The sequence below is a fragment of the Centrocercus urophasianus genome, unplaced genomic scaffold, assembly GCF_019232065.1.
Source record: "Centrocercus urophasianus isolate 14NV4802_14NV808 unplaced genomic scaffold, USGS_Curo_1.0 seq_12, whole genome shotgun sequence".
NCBI classification, from domain to species: domain Eukaryota; kingdom Metazoa; phylum Chordata; class Aves; order Galliformes; family Phasianidae; genus Centrocercus; species Centrocercus urophasianus.
In genome coordinates this window covers 7,849,774-7,865,440 of record NW_024884364.1, presented here as the reverse complement: position 1 = coordinate 7,865,440, position 15,667 = coordinate 7,849,774, and the positions used below count along the sequence as shown (strand labels likewise).

General features: G+C 38.3%; 1 protein-coding gene across 1 annotated transcript in view; it reads right to left on the bottom strand.

Moving 5' to 3' along the window:
• Nucleotides 1-11,026, bottom strand: part of F5 (coagulation factor V) — a 34,546-nt gene extending 23,520 nt beyond the window's left edge. Inside the window, exons 1-5 of the mRNA XM_042809571.1 lie at nt 10,735-11,026; nt 6,892-6,983; nt 5,644-5,766; nt 1,093-1,305; nt 77-220 (exon numbers count right to left, since the gene is read on the bottom strand). Of these exons, the coding sequence (XP_042665505.1) occupies nt 77-220; nt 1,093-1,305; nt 5,644-5,766; nt 6,892-6,983; nt 10,735-10,895 (733 nt within the window). The 5' untranslated portion in view covers nt 10,896-11,026. The remainder of the gene's footprint in view (nt 1-76; nt 221-1,092; nt 1,306-5,643; nt 5,767-6,891; nt 6,984-10,734) is intronic.
• Nucleotides 11,027-15,667: the final 4,641 nt, after the last annotated feature.

Sequence of the window (15,667 nt, the reverse complement as noted above, 5' to 3'; positions counted from 1 at the left end):
AAAAACAAAAAACAAAGAAAGGCAATGTTCAATCTTCATTCATGTGTACGTCATGTCACATCAGCTTGTACAGTACCTGGTAACGTTCCATCAGCGTACCCATTAATTGTGTATTTAAGTGATGCTGATCTTTGCCAACTCTTGTTTTCATCAAAAACACCAAACATTAGTATATATTCCTTGTCAAAAAGTTTCTGTGACCCATCCTCATTTAGGCTTCCTATGAAAAATAAATAAATAAAAGGTGTTAATTTCAAGCAGAAGTGAAGCAGTTTCCATACCAATGCAATGGCATGTGTATGTATTTAACTAACTTGCTTCTGTTACAATGTGCTGCCTGAATCTGCTTCCAAAAACAAAGATCTTAAGAATGATCATAAAATGATTTTATTTCTGAAAATGCTTTTTGTTTTAGGTAACCATGGAATCAAAAAGTCTAACATCCAAGAAAAGAATATTCAGCAGCCTTCTCGACACAACTAGACTGACTTCTCTCTTCTGAGACTACAAGGCAAGGAGAAGGATGGCTGAGCCATCTGCAGTGTGAACACTGCCTTTTCAAATACGCCATGAGGTCATCAGCTCCTTTAAAAAGCATAAAACTGCATACAAAAGACTCACAAATACTTCAGAATTGGATCAGTTATAAGAAAGTATCGAGTTGAGTTTGTCATACAGGTGAGATTTCTATCAAAAAGTAGAATTCATTTTGGGCATAAGTACCTACCACACAGAATTATGGTTCTTTCTACAGATTGTTCACATACAAAAAAAAAAAAAAAAAAAAAAAATCCATTTGCTGCTTTTAATATATGTACATCATTTAAGACTAAATTAGATGTCATTTGGACTGCAGAAACTAAAAACTTTGGGAGCATGCAGATTTTTCTACTTAGAATGAGGCACCTGCCTTAAATGTCTTTCTTTAATGAGAGACTACTCTTTTATATTTACGAGAGACTACAAAATCCTGTTTTCTTGCAGAAAGGAGTCTTAACTTAACAGCAGAATTTATCTGTTTCTCATACAAAACTTAATCAGTCAGCACTTTAACTGAAAAGTCCCTTTTTATAACATTCCCATATTCATTACCTTTCTTGCAGATAAGCAGTGCTCCAATCAATCCAGAGTTAAAATCTGTTACCATGTTCTCATGAGAATAATACGCATAAGTAAGACAAGGAAGGTCAGCTTCTCTTGGACCAACTTCTTCTGTTATATCCCACACATATGTGTAGACCTGGCCTGGAAGCACAGCATCATCTTGTTTTTCTGCAGATGATGTTCTGTCATCATACAGAGAACCTTCAAAGAAGAGAAAGCAGGCTGACATGAAAACTGAGTACTTAAAGTATGAGCTAATTGAAGTTCCTACAACAATTCCAAAAGCTTGCTATCTTTCTTATGAAATATCAAATACATAGGGATGACTGATGGCTCCACTTACATTGTGGGGAGTAGCACGTAGGAAAGTATCTATTTCACTATCCTGTTTCTTACAGATTCAAGATTTTCTAAGTCTGCCACCTCTGTCAAAAGGTGTCTGTCTTCAAATTAACAGAGTTAAGATGGCATGAACCTTCAGCCTCTGCTCACTGATATTCAGTAGAAGTTGAAATACTGCTCTCTTTGCCAGCTTTCTAATCACTTCTCATAAAGCCACTGTGCAGGCTAGCATTGGCTTGCTGCCTTAGAGCTTTTGTGCACTGCATATCTAAATAACAGTAATGTCTCATATCTAAGCCTACAATAACCAAAGAAATGTAATATGAAAAAGGGGAGTCAGAAATTGAAAATTCTAAGTGCAAAACACACATTAATAGAACAGTGAAACTGAATTACTAATCACACCTATGTGATATCCCAGGAGATGAAGGTAAAAATTTTGTACCCACACAGCAAATAAAGCCTCGAATAAATTTGGAAACAGCCAGTAAAAACTTTGGTTCAGCACCTAGGGCAAGGCAATCCAAGGAGCACAGGCAATCGCAGAGATTCACCCCATGATATAGCAGGAATTGATGTGTCAGTTTGGACACTATCAACAAGAGATCATAAACTGTATAAATGAGTTTACAGTTCCTGAAGAAGATTATTTTACACTTGCAGGATAATATTCTCCGAAAACAGTGTGTTCATCCTAGCAGTTATGTGAGGGAACAAGAAAATGGCCCAAGTTTCATTTATTTCATGAACAGTTACCCACCTACTCAATTCAAAGGCCACAAAATTGTCAGACCCTCCACGTAGTCTACAAAACCATTCATGGAGAACTTTCTCAATGTTTGTTTCTGCGATTCTAGATCAGTGTTGTTCTGAAAAGCTTACAGTTTAGAATCCTTCTCTCTTCTCTCTTCCACTTCTTTCACCAAAATCTGCTCCAAAAAGAAAAGGCCAAAAAACCTCAAGACGCCCTTGCCCCAACACTTTTCTGGGCCACTCTCTTCCGTGTTCAAATATCAACAACTGCAGCTCTTTGAGAAGAAGGGGCGCTTCATTCATGCCTTTGCTCTGTCCAGTTCAAATTTACAGTCATTTTCAGGTTTCTGGGGACAAAACCTGCATAAGTACCCACTGTTGAAGATGCTTCTCTTTTTATGAATAAGCATTCTGTAGCACAGTCTTGAGTCTAATTTTCCTTCATTCTGAAAGAGCTAGATTATTAATTAGCAACTTTGTCTTTCTACCTGCTTCAGGCTGTCTTCACAGCCTTAATGAATTTTATAAGGCCAGTCCACTACTGCATCTTTTTTATACTTCCATGTGAATTCCAGCTTTCTGCAGCCTACTTGCCTATCCTTTAAATTGTCTTAACATCAAATTGTATTTTATTTTTGATCGTTAGAGAGTTTTAAATGGCCAGACAGCATTAAGTTGAGGGATAAAAAAAAAAAAAAAAGAAAAATGCTAGTTCTGCCCAATCATTGTTGTACCCTGGAAAAGCATTAGACTATATTTGTGTTATCCAAATGCATATATTCAGGTTCTGCTAGGAAATACAGCTTCTCACCCCTTCACTCCCTTCACTTCCTCAGGTTCCTGAGGTGCAAACTGAACTAGCACAGTGGAGCTGGTCAGGAGAATGTACGTTTCAGAAGACACTCATGTTCACTCACAAACAAGAAAGAAGCTGAAAATAGGTGTGAAGTTTTAATCCACTATCAACAGATATCTGTGCTACACATAAACCCAAACGTTCAAAGAATCACCAAGGTTGGAAAAGATTTCCAAGATCATCTAGCCTAACTGTCCACTTATCAACAATACTTCCCCACTAAACCATCTCCCATAGTACCTCATCTAAACGTTTCTTGATCACCTCCAGGGATGTGACTGCACCATGCCCATGGGCAGCCCATTCCAGCACTTGAACACTGTTTTGGAGAAGAACTTCTTCGTAACATCCAACCTAAAATCTCCCCTGGTGCAACTTGAGGCCATTCCCTCCAGTCCTGTCGCTAATTATGCAGGAAAAGAGGCCAACCTCCACCTTGCCATAACCTCCTTTCAAAGTAATTGTAGAGAGTGATGTTGTCAGCCCTGAGCCCCCTCTTCTACAGACAAAACAATTCCAGTTCCCTCAGCCACTCCCCATAAGACCTGTGCTCCAGACTCCTCACCAGCTCCGCTGACCTTCTCTGGACACGCTCCAGGGCATCAACATCTTTCTGGTAGTGAGAAGACCAAAACTGAACACAGTACTTGAGGTGCAGCCTCACCAGAGCTGAGTACAGGGGACAATAACCTCCCTGCTCCTGCTGGCTGCATTCTTTCCGATACAAGCCAGGATGCCATTGGCCTTTCTGGCCACCTGGGCACACTGTTGGTTCATGTTAACCAGTCTAGCATCAACCAACCTCCCCATGTCCATTTCTTGCACACAGTCTTCCAGCCTTTCTGCCCCAAACCTGTAGCATTGCTGGGCTATTGTGGACAGCATGCAGGACCTGGCACCTGTTGAACTTCATCCCACTGGCCTCAGCGCAGCTTTCCAGCATGTCCAGATTGCTCTGTAGGGCTTTCCTACCTCCAGGCAGATCGACACTTCCTGCCAGCTTGGTGTTCCCTGCAAGTTTACTGAGGGTGTACTCAATGTCCTTGGTCAAGATCTTAAACAGGACAGGCCCAGCACATACCCTTGGGGAGCACAACTCATGACCAGTCACCAGCTGGATTTAGTTCCATTCACCACCACTTTCTGGGCGTAGGCCTCCAGCCAGTTCTTTACCCAGCAGAGTGTACCTGTCCAAGCCACGGGCTGCCAGTTTCTCAGGAGAATAATGTGGGAGACAGCACTGAAGACTTTGCTGAAGTCTAGGTAGACTACATCAACAGCCTTTCCCTCATTTACCAGGCAGGTCACTCAATCACAGAATGAGATCAGGTTAGTTAAGTAGGACCTGCCTTTCACAAACCCATGCTGGCTGGGCCTGATCCCCTGACTGTCCTGCACATGCTGATCTGCTCCATAATCTTCCCTGGCACCAAGGTCAGGCTGACAGGCTTGTAGCTCCCCAGATCCTCTTTGCAATGCTTCTTGTAGATGAGAGTCACATTGGCAAGCCTCCAGTCCTCTGGGACCTCTCTGGATGACTGGGAACGCTGCCTCTGCCTGCTCTCTCAGCACCCTTGCATGGATGCCATCTGGCCCTATGCACAGTCTAGGTGGAGTAGCAGGTCTCTAACTGTTTCCACTTGAATTCTGCTCCCCATCTGAGACTTCCAGGTCAGGGGGTAGAGTTCCTGAGGATAACTGGTCTGACTATTAAAGACAGATGTAAAGAAGGCATTGAGAACCCCTCAGCCTTTTCCTTATCCTCAGTGGTCACATTCACCACCACATACAGTAAAGGACAGAGATTCTCCTTAGCTCTTCTTTTACTATTAATATATTTGTAAAAAAAATTTTGTTCTCATTCACTACAGAGTGATTTCAAGCTGGGCTTCTGCCTTTCTAATTTTCTCCCGACATATCCTAACAACTTCTTTGTACTCTCACAAAGCTGCCCATCCCTTGTTCCACTGGAGGTAGATTCTTTTTCTCTTGGAGAAAAAGTTCCCTTTTCATCCACAAAAGTCTTCTTCCACTCCTGGCTCATCTTACAGCACAGGGAGACAGCTTGCTCCCACCTTTACCCTTCAGAACTGAATCTCCAGAGACCCTCCCTATCAGCATCCTGAATAGTTTAAAGTCTGCCCTTTGGAAGTCCAAGGTAGCAGTTTTGCCCCCCCACTTTCTTGACATCACCAAGAACAGAGAACTGCCATTTCATGGTCACTTTGCTCAAGACAGCTCCTGTTCTCCATATCTCCTACCAGTCCTCTGTTTGTGAGCAACAGATCTGGTGGGACATCTCCTCTGGAAGGCTCTCTTACAAGCTGCATCAGGAAGTTATCTTCCACACACTCTAGAAACCACTCTAGAAACTGCTTCATTTGCATTGTATTTACAGCATATATCATGGAAGTTGAAATCCCCCATGAGAACAAGAGCTGGTAATCATGCAACTTCTGCCAGCTGCTCATAGAACACCTTGTCTGTCTCTTCATCCTGGAAGATGAAGACCCCCACCAGGACGTCAGCACTGGTCAGTTCTCTCTCTAGTCTACAAGAAGAAAACATGGGGATTTTACAGCATTTACCTTCTGCCTTTTTGTTGTAAACTAAGCCCTGGGGATGAATACTGATGGGCTTGTCAGCCATATTCTTAAAGTGAACTATTAAAGTATCTCCCACTTCAGCACGCAGGGTTGGCCCAAGCAGTCCTGTCAAGATAAGGAGAGAAAAATTGTGAACAAAACAGTTTGCTTAATGAAAGGAAGAATTCTTTTTCCAGCAGAGAATAAGAGCTCGCTCAAAGTACAAGTTGCACAAACTATAGACAGGAACGTAATACCACCACAAAGATTTACCTGTAAAAAGGCTCATCAGGCAGAAAAACCTGCAGTTTACTGACAGTTATGTTATAAAACTGAGTGAGTAGCACTCTGGCTATTTTCCAGATATTGCATATTTATCAAATGGTTTCTGTTGGACGTTCATTGGGAATTTCTAGGATTCATTCCTTCACATGCAATTTAGTCAGATATTTTTAGGGAGGCAGAAAAAGAGATTTCAAGGGCATTAAAATATTTCTTTAAGTAGCACTCTCAATGCACCTGTCAAAGAACAACAAGTACCTAAAAGGTATTCTAAAGTTCAAAATCACATGTTGAAAATTTTTTTACGCAAAGCCTGCAAATGGTTCTAGGAGGGCCTTAAACCTGTTCTCATATTGCAGAACCAACCAAAAAAAAAAAAAAAAAAAACCTCGTTAGAAAAAGCCTGCTAAAGTAATCTTTCACCTGTTTGTTTCCTTTATTGTAAGCCACTTTGTGAATTTCTTTCTCTGTTAAATAAGAATTTTCAGAAAAAAAGAGGAAAACACATTTGGAAAAAAATCAGATTTTTCAGGCTCACTTGGAACAATTCGGTATCACCAAAACGACATAAGTTTGCTTTGAAATTAGATGCTTTTAACATCTGAAGTTATTTTTTCCATTAATATGAAGAACAGACTATGTAATTACTCTGCATAAGTATCAAAATACAAGTATAACACTTATGTATAGCATCAATACAAGACTTTGCCTCTATCCATCTAAAGCACCTTGAAATAGTAAAGGACATCAAAGGCAAGGAGTTATTTTTTCACACTTGACCTCATAATTCATTTCTTCCTTTCCATTCCTTCCTTTCCGGTGATCTATCAGAAACACATTTAGTCTCAGACCTTGAGCAAATTATACATGAATTTATAGTGTCACATATAGTGTCACATATAGTGTCACATTACTGTGTGTTACTGGCTTTAAGACAAGCAGCAAACAAGCATCTTCTTTTCTATTTACCTGTAGACTTATCTGCTGGCTTTTCTTTTTTAAAATCCACTTCATATTCTCTGTAAGAAATTTTCTTAAACACAGGATCCAAATGTATCAATCTGAAACCACAAGAGTTACAAAAAAATTAAAAGAATGAAGATTCAAAAAAATGTCATTACAGATTAACAGATACCTTGGAAAATGAATTCTGGAATTACATTTCATCACTTCCACATTTCGCTGAAGGCTGGCCACCATAGTCCAACTCTCTGTACAGTCTTTCTTTCCCTGTTACTTCACTGTACCTATGATATTCTTGAGCTAAACTATTTCATACATATTAGACATGCAATTACAATACCTAGCTCAGTTTACCCCTTATTTTGCTTCTAGTTTCTATAGTCCTGATTTTGTGATGAAGATGTCTTTATTTTCTTCACTATTTAAGACACAGTGGAAGATGTTCTGACATTTTATCTGGAAAGCATCTGACACAACACTATGAGAAACCTGTATTTCTCTTTAAGGCTCATCACAATGATTCTATAATACCATAAATAACAAACACCAGTAGCAGCTATGACAAAAATAAACAACTAAGACAACTGCTTTTCAGGGAAACCTGGCAGTTCTTAATCTTGTTACATAGATGACATGCACACCAAGTAGACCACAAACTGTTTTCTCAGCAAATGCACAGGCAAGCAGGCAGGAAACCAGCACAGAAGCCTTCTGGAATTAAAATAATGGTGAAACAAATGTTAAAGGGAAAATACTTTGTGCTTAGCTTAACATTTATGGTTGATTTCCTAGTACGTACAATGACTGAATCCAACAGTACTTCTACTTGCTATTTTTGTAATGCCCTCTCAGTTAAGCAAGGCACTTTTGATAACAGGAAGTTTATGGGCTTCTCACACACACAGAGGCTGTGCAGAGATAATCAAATGAGCTGGCTTCAGTGACATTCAGGGTCCAGATGGGGGAGATCTATTCTTGAAGAGATTTTTGTAAATCCTTCTCTTACACTTTTGCAACAACAGTCAGGCAGAAGCAGTTCATGCTTCAAATCTTGGAAGTCACTGATAAAATTTAATTTCACTCTGAAGGAGAAGGGCATGATCCATGATCTTCACTGATGCGCTGCCCTAGTGTGGCAATGTGCAATAGAACACGTACATAAGACTACAGGGGTAGAGGAAGAAACTTACCAATGCCAACTGTACAGCTAAAAGAAACAAAGTAATTGGGTTACCAACACTTCACAAATCTCAGAACATGCAATTCGGTCTAGTTACAAAACTTTCAGTAGCTGCATCTGCAATGCTTCACTCACAAAAAACACATTTTCACTCTAAGTATTTTATGTATGTTACTTATACATGGTAATCTATAAACCTCTATAAAGATAGAGGGACCTTGATAAACTCAAAAGGTGGGCCCATGTGAAATTAATGAAATTTAATAAAGCAAAGTGTAAGGTTTTGCACCTAGTTTGGGGTGATCCCAGATGTTTATACAGACTGGGAGAAGAACTTCTTCAGAGCAGCCATGCTGAGAAGGACTTATGGGTCCTGGTTGATGAAAAACTTACCACGAACCAACAGTGAGCCCTCATAGCCTGGAAGGCCAACGGTACCCTGGGCTGCATGAGAAGAGGGGTGGCCAGCAGGGTGAGGAAGGTGATTGTCTCTCTCTACTCTGCCCTTGTGAGGCCCCAGCTAGAGTGCTGTGTCCAGGTCTGGGGCCCCAAACACAGGAAAGGTGCAGAGCTACTAGGAAAGGCTTAGAGGAGGGCCACAAAGATGATCAGAGAGATGGAGCACCCCTCCTATGAAGACAGGCTGAAGGAGCTGGGCTTGTAGAGAGGGGAAGGCTCCAGGTAGACACCATTATGGCTTTCTAATATTTATATACTAGTCATTAGGGAGATTTTAAACAGGAGAGAAATCAACTTTTTACATGGGTAGATAATGATAGGACAAGGGGTAATGATTTTAAATTAAAGAGGGAAGATTTAGATTAGATGTCCAGGGGAAGTTTTTCATTGAGAAGATAGTGAGGTGCTGGAACAGGTTTGCCCAGAGAAGCTGTTGATGCCCCACTTCTGGAGGTGTTCAAGGCCAGACTGGATGAGGCCCCAGGCAACCAGAGCTGCTGAGTGACAACCCTGCTCACAAAGGGTAGCCTGGAACTATGAGATCTTTACAGTCCCTTCCAAACCAAGCCATTCTATGACTCTGTGCTGAAGAGAAGCTAAGTATCCTTAGTCTAAACATCTTGAAGCTCAATTAAAAAAAAAAATAAAAAAAAAAAATCAGCAGAATCCACTTTATTTTCATCATCATTTACCTAGAACTCTAAGAAGCAAACAATCACATTCTTTACATTTAAGCACCGAGTTTCTGTTGAAAGAGAATGAGTTACATACTCAAATGCCTTTGGGATTCAAGTCATTAGCCTTTCTGCAATAAATATTTTTCCAGAGTTTTTTTTCTTTGAGCTGATGTTCTACAGAGTTCATTAGATCCACTCAATATTGTGTTGCTCTACATACTTATGTGATATTACTTCAATAGGCATTGTATATGGAAAAAGTCTTGCAAAATTATAGACTGAAAACTTCAAACTGAGGTTTGAGGCATATCTTATCCACTGCATGAAAAAAATTTATCCAAAATGTGATGTTCAATAAAATGGTAGGTAATCTGCATATTGATGCATTTAGTGCAGACAAGAATTAAGTTCTAAACATTAAATCCACACGTCCAGGTCAATAGTTGACATTTGGCTTAGTTTACCCACACTTAAATTCCATTTTCTTCTATCTTGGCTGTTTGGTATTAAGGTGATAGCAGTTTTCTTTCACTTCCAAGGGGAGTTTTAGAAACCATAGAAACTTTGTTTGAATTAATCTTGAAAAACATTTAGAAAAACTGAAATCTGACCTGGAAGTTCAGATTTACACACACACAAAACCAGACTAAGAAAACCAGTCATGCGCTGATACAAAAAAAATGCAGTAGTATTAAAATACATCCTTCAGTATCAGAGAAAACACATAATTTGTATTATTTAACCCCAATTCATGAACAAATAAAAGCTGTGAATTGTGTCCATATAGTGAGCATAGTATAAGAATGAAGTATAATTAATTCCAAAGAAGGTGCAAGTCATTTGCAGCATTGCACTTGCAGTGTTTATTATCACAAGCACATCTTGTCAAAACAAAGAAGCTAATTTATATGCTCTATCTGCATGTGCATGTAGCATTATCAGCTTGCAATGCAATAAGAAAAAAGAATTTTGAAAATAGTATTTTCATTTAAATAGCAATATTTGATTCTACAACCTTTGCTCAGCAGAACCCAGGATGAACATTTCACAGAAACTACTCAATAACTCAGAAACAACATCAGCTAGTTCCAAAGTTCATCAGGCTCTGATTTAAGTGAAAGTAAGAGTACCCAAATTAGAAGCCACTTATTCCCTAAAGTCTGAAAGCTTTTGCAGAATTACCAATCTAGTGTTAATTCTAGCAATTCACAAAATCCATACTTTTAAAAATAACGACATTAAAACAAAACAAGACAAAAAAACCCAAGACAACAAAACAAACAAAAAAACCCACCGTACAGATACAGAAGATGATAAAAGCAAGTTCTGAATATATGCAACAAAAGTGCTCTGAAAATCTAAAAAAATGATTTTATTAAAGCTTCTGATACTTCATTGGTTCTAGTTGAGATCACACAGGTCCTCCAAAACCAACTGAAGTATTCCTGGTCTCTGAAATTCCATAAGAGACTAAAAAAACTTTTAGTCACAAGACAGGACTAGTTTCACCCTTCCCATCTTGTTCTTTGTTACCTGGACTTTTCCTCAGACTCCGGTTTGTAGGTCCAAACAGTGAACTGAGCAGCTATATAATGCTCCCTGACCTTCACAGCTCCCACCACGTGCTTCTCTGAGTCCGGCCACCATGAACTGAGCAGAAGCAAGAGAAAAAGATGCATGCAGCGGAGTGTCATGGTATGAATGCCTGCTTATGCTGCTCTGGAAGATGAAGCAGAAACTGCTACTTTTATTGCTGTTTCAGCTTCTAACTTCCCCTCAGAAATGAAATAATCCTGACGCAAGAGGGTAACGCTGTTCGCTACACTCAGGTCACTGCTCTTCACCTCCTCCTCCCCTTGCTGACAGGGATCCAGTAGAGATAAAAAAAAAAAACAAAAAAAAAACACCAACCTGTTTAAACTACCTTCACTCCCCTCCTCCACATCATTTTCAGGAAGAGACAGGCACCAAGGGGAAGCTGCTTCAGCCCCCCTACAGACTGTGGGTGGGTCATTGTCTACTGAAGCAGCAGGATATCAGATGCAGGAAACAATTACTTAGATTACTTACAATTACAAGATCTTTGACTAGGTTAGGAAGAAGGGGGCACGTGTTCCATTTTCCAAGAAGATTTAAAAAAAAAACAAAACAAAACAAAACTCAGCAGATAGTCAGTATAGTGGAAATTTCCCAGTTGGATTTTACATCTCTTAGAGCCTAAGGAATCATTCCTTTTGAGAGACAAAATGCTGAAGGATTAGATACAGGGACTAGAAGTAGATGCAGAGCTAAATATATTTCAAGTTTACTTCAGGTTATTTCATACTGAATATTCATAATTTCCAAACACGTTGTTAACTTCAGCTTGGTTCTCACAACATTCTCAAGAAACTCAGATAATGGATAATGAAATGGCTTCCCATTGGCAGCTCACAGGCCAGCCTGAAGATTTGTCTGCAATCAGAATCCTTCTAATCAAGTCTTCATTAGGATTTATTGTAATTTATCTAAGGAAAAATTATGAGGAAAGTACCTTTTGATAAGCTCAGTATAAATGTCAACTATATCAACAAAGGCGTCTCCCTCTTTTTACTAGTGTTTAAAAACATGTCAGAACAACAAGAAAATTGTTAAATTTGATCCCTGTACACTGGGATTATTGGAGAAAAAGAAAAAACACTATTTTTTTTTCCATGAATACATATTTACAATGTTGTTGTTTTTTTCTTCAAGAATGTCTTGCTGATGTTTCCAAGAAAAAAAGAACCTAACTTACTTAAAAAAAGAAGTCAAAATAATTTCATTCCAGACTCGGACAAAAATAAGGATGAAATTACTTCATACTACTTCAAAACAAAAGCTGCTAAGTTCCAGGTTCAACAATTCCTTGCTCAACAGCAGAATGCCTAACTGGCAGCTTCTATGGTAACTCTATCCAAACGAGTATGACATAGCCTTAGAAGAGATAGGGAGACAGTCAAAAATAAACAAATGAGACATGACTAATTGCTAAATGTTCACTTACCAAAGTTCTGGATAGTTTGGTGCCTAAACCTGAAAAAAAAAAAAAAAATCACAATCAACTTGTAGAGCAAAAAACCACAGGCATGGAAAAATAGGTTAGCTCCTATTCCACCTGCATGGAGCTCATTAGTTGTAGCCAAGAGCTGCTTTGACTCATACATGAACTTGATTCAAAATCCAGAATCCAGCAACAACCAGATAGGACTACAGTGTGTGCAATACTATTGAAGAGAAAATCTTAGGTACACAGTTCAATAGTATCTCATTATTAATTATTGTTTTGATTAAAGAATCCACCACAATCCTTAGCCAACTGCTTCAATGATTTTAAAGTAATTAGTTACAATATTTGTCTCACTTCTGCTTTGGTCCTAATCTTATCTCTGGCTAAGGATTTATTTCAGTGCCAGTGTTTAAAAGTCTGACAGTGTAAAAATGCCTGTAATTTGGATTTTACAAAAAAATAATTTCTGGGCATATGAACAATCCGTACAAAACGGATGAAGAACAGCTGTTTCTGAAGTACATTCTGTTAAAACTAAACCATCCTCACTTTTAAATCAGTTGTCTCATCTCCAGAAGCACATTTCTCAGACACCAAATCACGAAGAAGTAATCAAAAAGTAAAAGGGATCAAATACATTAGGAATCAAAAATGCACTGTATCAGTGAAATTGCTTTTCACAAACTTGACTGAAAAAATCAATAGTTTTAAAAGAAGAGTGATCAAAATAGACCAGACCAATCTTCCATTAAGCTACAATGATTAGCATGCATCAGCTTTCTTTAATCTTTTAAGAACAAAGTCCCACGTTGGCTATTTACCTATTTTCTCCTCATTTTTCCCGTCTCATAAGATCCACATAAAGATGAGTAGCCTGAAGTCATCTGGGTTAGCCTGCTTCTTTTTTGGTAGTAATTTAAAAAAACTTACTGTACCTCACTGTGTCCTCCAGGCTTTGGGATGTTTCAGTGTTTTGAACATCAGTATTAATAACCTGAAGACCCTGATTCTTTCTATTTTTTTTCTATTAACTGCCTACAATTGTGGTTGGTTTTTTTTTTCAGTTAGCATTGGCTGTCTGCAAAATACTAAAATAAATAATGTTACAAGTGATACAGAAATACATTTTCAGGTTCAGTTCTTTCAAAACCATGCAATTTTATTGTCTATACATAAACATAGCTACAATATTAACAACGTCTCCTTGGCAACACTGTATGTGCATCTAGTTTAGTAATCATCATTGCTTGCCCTTATTTTTAAACAGCAACAGTAACACCAAAAGATATTGTGGGCAAAAGCCATGCATGGAGTTGCATGGATCCAGTCCACACTGACAAAAGACATTCAGTGTTATTCCCAAAAGCTATGTAGGACTTTTGGGATATATTGATATTCACATGATTTTTTCACATTGATATTTGGGATGTATTGATATTCACATGCTCCATAAAAATAAAGCATGGAAAGAGAAGCATAAGCAGTATTTTCTAATAATAAAAGCTAGCTACTTCCTACTGAGGAAATGTATTGTCTATTCCAACACCTAGTAATTATGGTCCTGGAACAGAAACATACTGAAATGGTGGCCCTGAGATTGACCTTTAAAACAAACTAGAATTGTAAATTTTTCAGGCCTAATAGCCTAGACTGAGTCTGTGCAATCAAGAATAGATGACTTTTCAAAAAAGAGCTCTGAAATTATTTTCCTCTTTCTACAAATTACTAGGACCTATAACAAAATTCTTTCTGCTCTATCACAAACACTATCCTAAGTGCTCCAAGGCAGCAACAACTCAGAAGTTGCTGTCAGTTTTAACAGTTGCATTATTGTGACAAAGAGGGAGCTAGCATAAAGAAAAGGTTATATAGCAATTATTGAAATGGTTGCTATTAATAACCTCACACAGACTTCTCCCTCTCCCATTCAAGCACACAAAAAGCACAACATACCCAGTAAGAATACTTCATTTAGCAAAGGGTGAAAGGACTTCTATGGGCAAACAGTGAGTTAATTATTGATCAGCAGCAAACACATGGTTTTGAATGCAGGTAAAAGATGGAGAGGGCACTTACCAAATCTACCAGGCACAATTCATATGAGAAGCCACCAAATAAATATCTTCACATCTGTAAGAATGCACTAAAGCTAATAAAAGTTAAAAAATTACTAATTTTAGAAAATTTGAAGCAGATGTACTATGTTGAAAGCCACAAGTGCATACTGTGAAAATGAACAGTATTTAGAAACTCTTCACCTTTCTTTCTGAGAACAACTTACACATTCTGTATTTGGTGGCAGCACACATATAAGAACACATTCTGTGCAGCTCCTATATGACCACATAACATCTGTTGTCATACAGACTATAGGACAGCAAAAATGCAGAACAAAAATATTTAACATATTTGTCTGACATTGTTGCCTTTTGGTCTGAAAAATGTTCATATTAAGAAAGAAAAACTACCTTCCATTAACATTAGTAACAACAGACTCAAAATTTTTACTTATTTTTGCCCCAAACTTTTCAGTCTTATTCCACAAGGGATTTTGCTCCTACTCTCAGTCCTTCTTGTATTCTGTGTTTCTGTTTGACTTCTGTACTAGGATTTCTTTATTTGTTCAGTCTTACAACTGATTTGCTAAACAGGACAAACTGCCTTCATGCTAAGTCAGTCATAGCAGCACGTCCACCTTGGCTTTCTTTCTGCTTAGAATGAAAGCGGTCAGAACACAGGCATTCTGGTTTTCTAGCAACTGATTAGGCTGTTTGTTACCAAGCTGGTTAAACCAGCTGCACTTTCCCACACCTACATGCAACAGATGAATTGAACTTTCAAAATTCTAAATAAATAAATGGTGGTTTGTTTATTTTGGTTTTTTTTTTTTTTTTTTTTTTTCCCCACATCTCATTTAGTATCACTAAGGTTAGTCCCTTTTCATCAAAACCCATTCTCTCTAGTAGTAAATAAATAAATTAAACCACAACTTCAGTTCAGATTCAATGGAATCAGAATTTTACCCAGGTTTCCACTGCAATACCTGTAAACTAGGATGTATTCAGAAAAGTCTAAGACTGATACATAGTGATCTAGAAGGCAAGTGAAAAGCCATAGAAACTATAAAATGTGCAGCAGAGGAAGCACACCAGAAGAGCAGAACTTCTCAGGAACTTTTTTAACGTAGAAGAAAAATTCAGACCATGCAGGATTTGCTAAAAGCTACAACTGAAGTTATTATATTTGCTTAAATTTATAGCAGATCCTACAACAGCAATCTTCACTTAAAAAGGAATTATTAATACTAGTGCCAAACAGCAGAAAATATGAATGTACAGTATAACTGCTGGAAGCATACACATCAGCTTTTCAAGTCAGGTACAGCCACTCTGATATGCAGCCAAATAGAGAGCATCATACATGTTAGTCACCAAGTAT